Here is a 12,347-nt window from a genome sequence, read left to right as displayed (position 1 = left end):
GTCAGCGCGGTCGCTGCAGCCGGCGCGGTAGGTGTCCGAGTAAGCGGGGAGCTGGCCTGGGTTGGCGTGGACTTTCCTCTCTGGCTGAGGTGGGCACAGGCGGGTGTCTGGGCACTGCCCCAGCTTCCGCTACCCCAGGGCCCGAACCCCATCGATCTGCTCGGCCCCCCTCCCTAGGCAGGGCCGGAGGGGCGATAGGATCTCCATCGTGGTGGGGGAAACACTCCTGTACCCCACGGATGGCCGATTCGGCCACGTCCGCCTCGGGCCTTCCGACTCTGAGCGCAGTGCTGGGGAGCAAACGCCCTCCCCTCCTTCCGGAGCGTGCTTTTCCTGGAAACTGAAGTTCCACAAGCAAGGCCGGCAGGTGCGGGGAGCACGTAGTGAGAGACACACCTCTCCAGACAAGCCCACGGCTCCCACCTGCTCTGGTGGCTCAAGATAAAACCATGGCTCCTCTAGTTATTGAGGAAGGGGGCGAGGAGGGTGGTAGAGACTATCCTGCGGTAGAAGTGGAAGGGTGGAGAAAAGGGGCTGGCTGGGTCGAACTACCAGATCATAGCCAACATATTGAATACTGTGTGGTTAAATGCATATTTTCATTTAATATTCGCCATCGTGAAATTTGTCAGGTAGTTACTTTGTCCCCATTTTCACATGAGAAAACAGGCTCAGGAAACTTGGGTCCTTTGAGCAAAATCCTGCCCTTGGTAAATGAAGAAATGGAGATTAGAACCCAGAGCCGTGCCACAGCGGCACCTCCCGGTGGGCAGTGGAGGAACTGGGCCCAGCTGTTAACTCCTCAGTGAACTGAAAGTGCGTCCTCTTCCTGACTCAGACTGCCTGGGGAGAGGGTGTTGCTGGGTGAGAGAGGCTTCTCCCCTCTCCCCCAACCATCTCCATCCTTTTCTCCCCACCCCTTACAACTAATTCCTTTTGTCACCTGCCTTTTGCAGGACAAGATGAAGCTCATCATCCTGGACCACTATTCTCAGGCCAGCGAGTGGGCCGCCAAATACATCAGGAACCGCATCATCCAGTTTAACCCAGGACCAGACAAGTACTTCACCCTGGGGCTCCCCACTGGTGCGTTATTGGATGGAAAGGGTGCCATGGATAGAGGGGAGAGAGTGGGCATTAGGGGATTTTAGAAAGCCAGGTCAGGCTTACTCAGCCAAGGAACTTCAAGGAGGCCTCTGAGCTACTGGTACTATGAGTGAACAACTCCCCTGCTCCCTGGACTTAAAAAACAGAGGTCTCAGCTTCCTCTGTGGGTTGGTTTAGTTGCTGCCTGTTCCTTAGTAGTTCTGGAGCAGGAAGAACTTTATTTATGGCTGCATCCTAAGTCAGCCCTGTCAGCCAGGGTTCCTTAACTGGATTAAGTCCCAGTGCCCTAAGGCATACATTTTATGCAGCGAATTAATTTTTCTGTGCATCTGGAGTGCTACTAGTTTGTCCCACCATCCTTGAGAGAATTGAGAAGATAGTCACAACATTTTCTGTGAGGCTTAATTAAACACAGGACCTAAGTGAAGAACAGTGCTAGTTTCTTTGGGAAAAAAAATCAGAATGTTGTCTTTATAGGAAGATATTTTTACTCCAGCCCCTCAAAGCAAATGTCCTGATTACGTTTCAGAAGTGGGTGGATTTGTCCCAAAGGCCCATCCACGAGAGCAGAGGTCTTCAAACTTTTTCTGTAAGTGGCCAGGTAGTAAATATTTTATGCTTCACTGGCCATACAGCCTCTGTTGCTACTTAACACTGCCCTTGCAGCTCAAAAGCAGCCAGACAATACATAAATGAACGTCAATAAAACTCTATTTATGGACACTGAAATTTGAGTTTATATAATTTGCATATGTCACAAAATAATATTCTTTTGATTTTTAAAAACCTAAAAAAATGTAAAAACCATTCTTAGCTCATGAGCTGTATGGGCTAGATTTGGCCTGTAGGCTGACATTTACTCACCTCTGTACTGGAGGTTTGTGGGACCAGTATCTGTGAATACTGTGAAACCACCAATACCCCAGGCCATATGGGGGCTGCGCTAATATCCTGTTTTCTAACTGGGTCAGAGTCTGGGCTTCTGCTGAAACACTCCCTAGTTCCCCATGATCTGCAAAATCAAATCCAAGCTCCTCAGAGTGGCACTCAGGGCCCTCCACAACTAAGCTAGCCCCTTCCTATCCCACTTGAACCAGCACAACATATCCATATAGGTTCCTTGGAACATTCCATCTGTTAGATGAAGCAAGCACCAGGCAGGGTTCTGGGTGAAAACCACAGAAACCAACTCTAGTTAACTTAAACAGAAAAGGAATTTATTGGCTGGGTATTGGGGAGCTTACAGAATTGATGGGATGGACTAGATGGAAGTGAATGAGCCCAGGGGAAAGACAGGAAAGCTGTATGGCTCAGACATGGCTAAGGCCATGTCACAGGGACAAGCTGATTATTTTGGGTGGGGTTGGGGGCGGGGGCTACCACTGTCATTCATCAGCAGATATTTATTGAATGCCCGCTATATGTCAAGCTGTTCTAGGTGCTAGGGATACAGCAATGAACAAAAGAGAAATTCCTGCTTTCCTGAAACTTAAATTGTAGGGGGAGACAGATGATAAACAAACTAGTAAAATACAAAGTATGTTAGATAGTGAAAAGAGAGAAGGAGAAAGATGAAGGAAGGAGGATAGGGAGTATCTAGGCAGGGGTAGGGGTTGTAGTGTTGGATATGGTAGCAAGGAAGGTCTCTGAGGAAAATTTTAAGTAAGGGCCTGAAGTGGTGTAAGATAACCATGCAGATACCTGAAGAAAGAGCATTGCTGGCAAAGGGAATGTGCAAAGGCCCTGAAATAGAATTGTTTGGAGCAAGATGAGTAAGGGAGAGAGGGGTAACCAGGGGCCAGGTTATGTAGAGCCTTTGTTAGGGCTGGATATTATTCAGAGTGAAATGAGAAGCCATTAATGGATTGTAAAAACGGTGATCTGATTTGGGTGAGGCTTTTATTCTTTCAGTCTTTTTCTTTTGAAAAATTTCAAATATTAAGGAAAGTTGAAAGAATAGTACACTACTATTTTCATAGATTCGCCAGTTATTACCTTTGTCACATTTGCTTTCATCTCTTCTGGCTCCTGTTCTGTCTGTACAAACAGAGTTTTTTTCCTGAACCATGTGAAAGGAAGTTCCAGACATCCTGACATCCTTTACCTCTAGGTCCTTCAGCACCTGTCCCTTCAGAATAAGGACATTCTCTTACATAGCCACAATACCATTATCATACCTAAGAAAATTAAAAATCATCACAATATCATGTAATAGACATACTACATTAAATTTTTTTTCCTAATTGTCTACACTTTTCATAACTTAAAAAAAAAAATTAATCCAGTGTTGTTAGGCTTCATGCATCTGTAGTCTTTTAGTCTATAGCAGTCTTCCTGTCTTTTTTGTTTTAAGACTGACTTTTTAATGAGACTCAACCCTGGGGTTGTCTTCCCTGAACCCTCAGGCTAGCCTGTGCTTACCCCATCACAGCTGACATTACTGCTTCCTGTCCCCACTCCTAGACAGCTCTTCCAGGGTAGCTCCTATGTCTCTCACTCCTCTGCATCCCCACCACGAGCCTCCCTGTGCCTCGCACACAGTAGTTGCTCAGGGAGTGTCATGTTAGTAATTAAGTCTGACATTCACTCAATTGCAGTCATTTTAATCATCAGTGTGTCGGGCACTCGAGATTCAGCAGTGAACAAAGACATCTTACCATCTAGTGAGGAAATAGGCAATAAACAAGCAATTGATGCGTGGCAGTTAGGATTGGAGCATTTGGGTAGCACTTCAGATCTGACTTATTTCAAAGCTCAGACCTGACAGGTTCTCCCTGTGGAATAGCCCTGACTCATTCCTAGGTGCCCTCTGGACTTCTAGAAACTGGGGTCTGAAGGATGTTCATGGCTATGGCCTCTCTTGCAGGGAGCACCCCACTTGGCTGCTACCAGAAGCTGATTGAGTACTATAAGAATGGAGATCTGTCCTTCAAATATGTTGAGACCTTCAACATGGATGAATATGTGGGTGAGTCTTCCTCTTTCAAGGTCTTTACCTGATTCTAGGAGTTGTATTTTTCACCTCACAGGCTTGGCCCTAGAGTGGAATGCAGATGTCTCAGGGTGGCATTTGGTGATAGGCTCAATTACTGATATCTGTCTCTTCCAGGCCTTGGTTTACTCAGCTATAAAATGGGTAATAAATAAAACTGACCTCATAGGTTGTAAGCATTAAATGATATAACAGATGTGGAAACCTCTTGTTTAGAGCAAGCACTTAATAAATATTTGAGTATTTTCTCCTCTGCCTCCTCCCCAATTCCATGCCATTTCTTTTTGGAACAAATGCCTGGAAATGGTAGCGTGGCTAGAGTGTGTCCCCAGTGTCTGTATATGGACTTTCTCTCCAGTGTTCATTTGCTAGCTCCCCTTTCTGCCAGGTATATTGGGAGGGGAGCTGAGACTGATGTCCTTTCCACTGCTGAAAAGCTACAGCTCGATCTCTGTCACCTCCTTCCACTCCACCCCCCCCCCTCTATTTTTGTAATGGCTTCACTTTAAACTTTCTTAATTGTAATAAAATACACAACATAAAATTTATTGCCTTAACCATTTTTATGTAAGTTCAGTAGCGTTAAGCACATTCATTCATATTGTCATGCAACCAATCTCCACAACTTTTTTCATTTTGCAAAACTGAAACTCTATACCCATTAAATACCAACTCCCCATTTCCCACTCCCCCGGCCCGTGGTAATCACCATTTTACTTTATGAATCTGACTGCTCTAGGTACCTCACATGTGGTATTTTGTCTTTTTGTGACTGACTTATTTCATTTAACATAATGTAGCATGTCAGAATTTTCTTCCTTTGTAAGGCTCACTGTAAACATTCTTAATGTTTAACATTAAACATTAAATATTCACTTTAAACATTATTTTTCTTCTTGGATAAAAAATGGCAAGTCCTGAAATAATTCTCTCCAACCACTTGGTGTTCAAGTTGGGGTTTGGGCTGAGCAGCGTATAACTGGGAGTGGGAAGCACAGGGTGAATGGAGTGCTTGCTTCCTTTGCCTGTCCCAGAGGGGCCCTGCCCTACCCCCAGGTGTCTAGGCCACTTCCAGAAGCCCAGAGTTACTTTGGCCTCCCTTGGTCATTCCCTTGTGAAAAGGAGGTCAAAGTGAGGGGATTCCTCAGGCCCCTGATGTGCAGCTACTTTGGCTCAATTCCATAGTCACAGGTGGTGGTGGTGGTGGGAGACGCTTAGGGATACCAGCTCAGCCTATCCCAAGGGGGTGAGGATCAGAGGGCTGGCACCCAAGGTTCTCTGATGAGCATTCCCGAGAGCATCTCTAGGGATCAGGATATCCTGGCATCCTCCTTGGGAGGAAGGCTCTGGCTCGGCCTAGGCATGACTAAGCATGGCCATGGCCCCATAGGCCTTCCTCGAGACCACCCGGAGAGCTACCATTCCTTCATGTGGAACAACTTCTTCAAGCACATTGACATCCACCCAGCACACACCCACATTCTGGATGGGAATGCAGCTGACCTGCAGGCTGAGTGTGACGCCTTCGAAGAGAAGATCAAGGCTGCAGGCGGGATTGAGCTGTTTGTTGGAGGTGAGCTTGACACTGCAGCAGGTGTCCAGGCCAGACCCAGCATGGCTAGAACACATGCCTGTCTCCAAACAGCTTCTTCTCTCTGTGCTAGCAACAGTGGGGGTCACTTATTCCTTGCAGGAGGCAGGGAAGCCCGAGTGGGAGCCTAGCTCCCCGCCCTGGCTCTGCTACCCAGTGGCTTTGATCTTGGACATCACCTCTTTCTGCACTTCAATGCCTTGTCTGTAAATTAAGGGGTTTGAATTTTGACTTTGAGATTCTATTTCCCAATCTTAAGGTTTTACAGCTCGGTCATGGGACTTATCTAAACAGATAAAAATCACAGACTCGCGTAGTTCCCTAAGACTCCACACTCAGCCCCTGCATGCTATAGCCAGTTGAACCCCAGAGAAGTTGTGTGATTTGCCCAAGGTTAGCTGGCCAGAGCAGTGGAGAGAAGGTGGGAACAGATTTGTGCCCTTGTTCCTACCCTTGGCTGCCTTCTTAAATTTCTATGTCACCATCTCTAGAGTCACCCACAGGGGTTTGAAGTCAGATTGACTTTTTCTGCTCTAGATTTAACCCTTCTCTATTTCAAGGTGGGGAGGAGGAGGCTGGGAGCACTCATGTTCTGAGATTTTATAAACTTGGCAGCCCCTGTCCAGGCCCTGTGTTTCATTCTCTGTGACTCTTAGACACAGGACCCCTGACTACCAGCAAGAGAGAAGTTGCACTTTGATGATTTGGGGAGGCAGAAGCTATTTGAAGTACCCCTTACTTAGCTTTTTGAGGGTGGCAGCAAGTTAACAATGGTTGTGTGTACTTCAGATAGAAATGAGAAGAAAGGGGAAGGGGTGATCATAGGCTTAAGTGTACCTGCCCAGGGGTGAATGAGGAGACAGTTTTTAAGGAGTTTTGCAGACTCCAGGTGGAGAAAGAGAGATAGTCCACCCTTGAAATTTTGGATTCCTGGAACTGACAGGGCTGCCCTGTCTCTCCCTGGCAGGTATTGGTCCCGATGGACACATAGCCTTCAATGAGCCAGGCTCCAGTCTGGTGTCCCGGACCCGTGTGAAGACACTGGCCATGGACACCATCCTGGCCAATGCTAGGTTCTTTGATGGAGATCTCGCCAAGGTGCCCACCATGGCCCTGACGGTGGGTGTGGGCACTGTCATGGATGCTAGAGAGGTAAGGGTGCAAGGGGTCCGTAGGCCTTCACAGGGGGATTGAACTAGTCTTTTGGCTGTTAAAAAACTTCAACTGTGCAGGTACCACCTGAATACTTTTGTATTAGAAATTAAGACATTATAAATAAGGATAAAATCCCAACTGACCCTCTTTGGGGAGCACCGTTACTCCCGGTGTGAGGTGAGTCCTTTGAGTGCTGACTGCCCAGGGACTGCAGGCTCCCTGGCCTCTGCTGATGTACCCCTTTCAAGCTCCTCACAGGCAGAGGGAGAGGAGCCCAGCACCACTAATGTCTGAATATGAATTCACACCTGCCCAGGTACTGAGAGGAAACTTCTGGTTCCCTGCAGTTGGTGGAGGTCACTGTTTGAAGTGAAGGATGTTTATAGTTACATACAGCCCTGTGCTCAGGGATTCATAACTATGGAGACATATGATTGAAATATAAGTGTCTTGAACTGAATTTATTAAGTTCTTCCCTAGAAAGTTGGGTAATGATTGAATTTTTTGTGGTTCCAACTTCCTTACCATCTTTCATTAGAATTTTAAAAGCTTTTTCTCTTCCTGGGTTATATTCAGTGGGAAACAGTTACAGACCTTTGAGCTTCAAGCTTCTTTGCCCAAGTCTGTAAACAAACATATGAAGCAGTGAAAAAGGTTCCCTGTCTAAAGTGAACTTTTGCAAAATGCATGATGGCACCATATTTCTGTTACGTATCCTTAAATCAGCATCTAGGGAGGTCATTCTGCTCTTCTTGACTTGCAGCTTATAAACCCTCCCTGTGTGTGAGTGTACTGTAATCTGAGAAAGGACCTGGGGCTGGAAATCAGGAAATTCTCTTTTGATAAAAGTTCTGCGGTCCTGAACAAAGTCACATTCTCTCTATGCCTGTTTTCCCATCTTTTAAAAAAGAAACAGTAAATCTTGTCACAACTCCATGGTACAAGTGAGTTACAATGAGAGGAAATCCATGAAGCTGAGTTCTTTACAGTCACTGTCCAACACTTACTTTCTTGATATTTTAACTGTTGAGGGGAGTCTGTGCCTTTGTTTCATTTAAACAAAAGGTACTACCCCAAGTCGCATTAGTAGGTCTAATACTCAGAACTGAAAGTGACCAGATTAAGGGGGAACCTTGTTGGTATTCAACCTTAGAGGCCATGGAGATAACTCTCACCACTGCTCCCAAGGCCCCCTTGCAGATTGGGACCCATCTTTTTCAGTTTGTGATTGTGAAAACTTACCTAGCCTAGGACCCCCTGGGACCCAGTGTCAGAACTGTTGAGATAAGAGGTGGGCCTCTGTGTGGCACATCTGTTTACAGGGCACTTGCACAGTCACCATCAAAGGTGCCTGGAGGCACTACTGGTGATGGGCAGGAACATGGGGCAAGTTACTTAACCATCCCCCCAGCCCATTTCTTATCACAGAACATCGTGATAACGATGCTGCCTACCTCAGGCTACTTGTGTGATAACACATGGGAGCGTGGAGCACCGTATGATGGAGCACAGTGTGTCGCATGTCAACGACTTACGATGGTATATAAAAATAGTAGTCCTCACAGCGGTTTGGGGCAGCCACACTAGAATTCAGGTCCCTGGACTTCCGGTTCCACTGCTCCTTCTCCGTCACAGCCTTGTTTTCTGATCCCCAGGTGATGATCCTCATCACAGGTGCTCACAAGGCGTTTGCTCTGTACAAGGCCATTGAGGAGGGAGTGAACCATATGTGGACCGTGTCTGCCTTCCAGCAGCATCCCCGCACGGTGTTCGTGTGTGACGAGGATGCCACCCTGGAGCTGAAAGTGAAGACCGTCAAGTATTTCAAAGGTGAGGGAGGGGTGAATGTGGGAGGAGGTGGCTAAATTCAGGGTGTGCCAGGAGTGGGGAGTGGATCTAGCTTTCACTTGGCCATTTTCATTGTCAACTCTAATTTTAATAAAAATCAAACCCCACTGTTTCAGAATACAGTCATTTCTCTTCCATCTGTGATGGTGAGGGTCCATTTCTGGAGACCTGTTTGCTCTGAGGAGGAGAAAAGAAAATGAAAAGACGTAGTCCAAGGGCTAGGTGGGGATCTTTGCGGTGCTAGTGAGCCAGCCTCAGGTTGTTTATCTTCCCAGCTCTTGCACAGGCCTTTCCCTGTGAGAAAAGCACTGAACTGTCACTGAGGGTCTTTTGTTCTTCTTAAAAAGGATATAAACTGCCTTAAGCAAACTCATGTGAAAAATCCTCATTTACTGAATAAGCAAATTCAGGATTTGTTCTTTGCTGAAAAGATTAACCTTTTAATGGCCAACTCTTCTACAGATTGCATTTACAAAAGTCCAGCGGTTTCTAGAATTCTTTGGGAATAACAAATTCTTTTCCTAGTCTTATAGTGTGTATCTTTTGGGGCCACAGAGAAAACATGATGATCAGTTCCAGGACAAAATTTGAGAGCTCCTGGATATTACTGTTGATAATCGTGGAACCCTGCCTCTACCTGCATTAACTACTTTTTAATTTTTTTTTTTTTTAGGTTTAATGCTCGTCCATAACAAGTTGGTGGACCCCTTGTACAGTATCAAAGAGAAAGAAACAGAGAAAAGCCAGTCTTCTAAGAAACCATACAGTGATTAGCCTGTGCTAATCCTAGTGTCAAGTATCTCACTGGGACGGGCAGGTCTTTCTGGAAATTGTCTTTAGGAAGACAAAATTGTATTTCTTTAATCCAGTATGATTACTCCAGATATATGGGTGAACTTATTTTTCTTCACTCTGCAGTGCGGAGCCTAGTTGTGGAGTTTAGCTACAGGAGGAATGACTTGTAATTTAACTGGAAAAAAACATCACTCCATAATTTTGGTGTCAGCTTCACAGATTAGGGATTTTTAGCTTTTTATTCTGCCTCTGACACTGTTCACATGTACACCACCACACTCCCATCAGAAATTTCCATCATTATGTGCAGACTGTCACTTAGGGGGAAGAGGGGCTTGTTTTGGACAAAACTTCTTTGGAGAGGCTTTGAAAGCCCCTCTTGAGCAGGCCTGCCTCTTATTTGAGAAATCACTGTTCCGGATTAAGTAACAAACTCTAAAATCAGTATAAAGGAGGCAGTCCCTCTGGTCAGTAACAAGTGCCATGGAAAGAAAACTATCCCTTACTTTCTCAGTTGTTTTTCCTGGTCTCTCAGTTGACCTTTCCGTGATCTTTGAGGACTCCTTGGGGGAGGATGTGGGTGGGTAGGGCTAAACAGAAGGCTTTGCTGATAAACTCAGAGCCTCAAGGGGGCCAGGCCATGTCAAACTCCTCTCCACACCTCTCCCTCAGGGACCCTCCATCACTGGAAGGCAGAAACCCTTTTCCCTCCACAGCCCTGTGTTTTTGTTCCAAGGTCTCACTGTGGCTCTTCTTTTTTACATACTCAATAAGTAGGAGGTGCACTGGGGCAACAGACACTGCCAGGATTTCAGTGTGGTGTCCAGCCAAGTTGATGGGGGCCAGTTTAAGCAGCTCCATTATGAGTTTAGTCACAATACACAAGTGTGTTCTGCTTGAGTGACAAAACAACATACCAAATGCTTCTAAAGTTGCCTTTCCCCACCTAAAAATCCCTGCCTTTCTAACCCTCTCAGGTTGGGGTGGCATGCTCCAGTGTTCCCAGAACATCAGGAAATACATTTTTGCTCCTTTCTTTATCCTTTACCCTTTGTTCTCAAGATGAGTCTACTGCTCTGCCTTCCTTTTACTCTCTTAAGCCTTCACGTGGATGCTGCCTATTTCTGTGCCTGTGTCAAGCTGCTGCTACTTGTTTCTGGGACAGATCGTTCAGAGCCTGGCTCAGGCCTCTCAGTGCTGTGTTTGATACCAGTGTTTCGTCGTTAGCTTTCACATGTGATTGCCATCATTTTGTTTTAAACTAATGGCTTAATGGAATTGTTTACAATGTGATAATTTTCTATTAAATTCGGTATTTTCAAGTTTGTCATTTGTGGACTTCCACCCCCTCCCCTCCAAAGGTCAAAAGATGGTTTGGGTTGATATACATTTGGGGAATAGCCCAGTGAACAAAGCTGTCACAATAGCTCTGCAGGAAGTCACAATCATAGCAATTGTTAATCTATTCTAAACTTAACCAGGGTAAAAGAAAATATTTTATAAGAATGAAGCACCTATGTGAAAAATGGTAGGAATGAACAGTTGAGCAATAAATTGTCATGTTCTGGACATACCTAGGACCATACAGCTGTTAAAAAGAATAAGGCAGATTTGTGACCAGGAAGATATAAAAACTGCAAGGTATGGAAAACAGGTTTAGTATTTTAGTTAAAAAAGTCAATATAATGGAATATCTTGGGTAAATATAACCAATTAGATACAAGTAGAAGTTGGAAGGGTTTAATTTTTCACCAGTTACATTGAGATATAATTTACATGCCCATAATCCACCTATTTTGAAAATAAATTCAATGATTTTTACTAAGTCTGGAGTTGTGCAAGTCCTTACCACAATCCACTTTTATCATCCCCAAAAGCTCCTTATTCCTACCCTGGCCTTTTCTGGACATTTCATATAAATAGAATCACACAGCGTGGCACCTTTTGGGTCGGGCTTCTTTCATTAAGCGTAATGTTTCGGAGGTTCATGTAACATGCAGTAGTCATCCATTCCTTTTTATTGCTGAAGAATACTCCACTGTATGAGTACGCTGCATTGTTCATCCAGTAAAAAAGGGGTTAAGTTTCAAACAGGCATAGAAAAAATTAGAATGAAGTGAAAAAGGATTAGTGATGACAGCTAAACTGGAGATGTCTGTATGAATTCGGGACCCTGGTGGCCCAGCAGCTGCTGCAACAAGTTCTTGTGTGGATCAGGTGGAATGTATGCTCCTGGGCCAGACTGGGTCTCCTTGGACAGGAACTAACTGCATGCTTTGGGACTGGGATCACAGTGGGCCTGGAATATCTGGTTGCCAGAAAATAAGAGTGCTTTAAAAAAATGTCTGAGGCAGTACTGAGAGGACGAAGCAGCCAGTTTAATGGGGCTCCCACTGACCGGGCTGTGACAATTTGATTAATAAATATATTAAAGACAGCTAAGTAGAACAAGTTGAGTCTGTAAAATCCCAAGTCTGATACTCAAAAAAAATGAAAAAGATAATGTTAAATATTAAGTATACGTGGAGTTTAAGTTCAGAAAGAGTGGATAGAATGTGTTTCAAGCTGTAAAGAGTGACAGCGAGTTGACGTAAATGGTTGTCTCCTCTATTAAATATGCTTATAAAGTAGAGATGGAAATGAGCCTGGCCCACTATTTCCCCCACTCGATAATCTATGGCTTACTCCCAACTTCCTCTGGTCTCTGCTCAAATGTCATTTATCAGGTCTTCCCTGGCCCTCCAACAAAGTAGCAATCCTGATTCTCTATCTCCCTTACCCTGCTCTATTTTCTCAGAACCCTTACCACCTATTTTGTTTCCCATTAAATGTAAACTTCATGAAAGCAAACTAAATACT

General features: G+C 45.1%; 2 protein-coding genes across 8 annotated transcripts in view; one reads left to right on the top strand and one right to left on the bottom strand.

Moving 5' to 3' along the window:
* LOC105297041 overlaps positions 1-3,556 on the bottom strand; it is a 16,772-nt gene extending 13,216 nt beyond the window's left edge. Inside the window, exon 1 of the transcript XR_002782125.1 lies at positions 3,103-3,556. The gene's annotated coding sequence lies outside the window, so the exon portion shown is untranslated. The remainder of the gene's footprint in view (positions 1-3,102) is intronic.
* The window catches only part of GNPDA1 (glucosamine-6-phosphate deaminase 1), an 11,429-nt gene extending 616 nt beyond the window's left edge, over positions 1-10,813 (top strand). For 3 of the 7 annotated variants that reach the window (XM_011367449.2, XM_011367445.2, XM_011367446.2), the window contains exons 2-7: positions 957-1,086; positions 3,974-4,075; positions 5,490-5,672; positions 6,658-6,842; positions 8,501-8,675; positions 9,367-10,813. In XM_011367449.2, the coding sequence (XP_011365751.1) occupies positions 963-1,086; positions 3,974-4,075; positions 5,490-5,672; positions 6,658-6,842; positions 8,501-8,675; positions 9,367-9,467 (870 nt within the window). In that variant the 5' untranslated portion in view covers positions 957-962 and the 3' untranslated portion in view covers positions 9,468-10,813. Of the gene's footprint in view, positions 1-6; positions 100-132; positions 368-956; positions 1,087-3,973; positions 4,076-5,489; positions 5,673-6,657; positions 6,843-8,500; positions 8,676-9,366 lie in introns of those variants that run through there. The other 4 variants (XM_011367450.2, XM_011367444.2, XM_023534900.1 and 1 more) reach the window with 4 other exon arrangements.
* The last annotated feature ends 1,534 nt before the right edge of the window (positions 10,814-12,347 follow it).

The sequence above is a fragment of the Pteropus vampyrus genome, unplaced genomic scaffold, assembly GCF_000151845.1.
Source record: "Pteropus vampyrus isolate Shadow unplaced genomic scaffold, Pvam_2.0 Scaffold134, whole genome shotgun sequence".
Classification (NCBI taxonomy): domain Eukaryota; kingdom Metazoa; phylum Chordata; class Mammalia; order Chiroptera; family Pteropodidae; genus Pteropus; species Pteropus vampyrus.
Note: the sequence above shows the minus strand (reverse complement) of the source record. Positions and strands in the feature narration are given on the sequence as shown.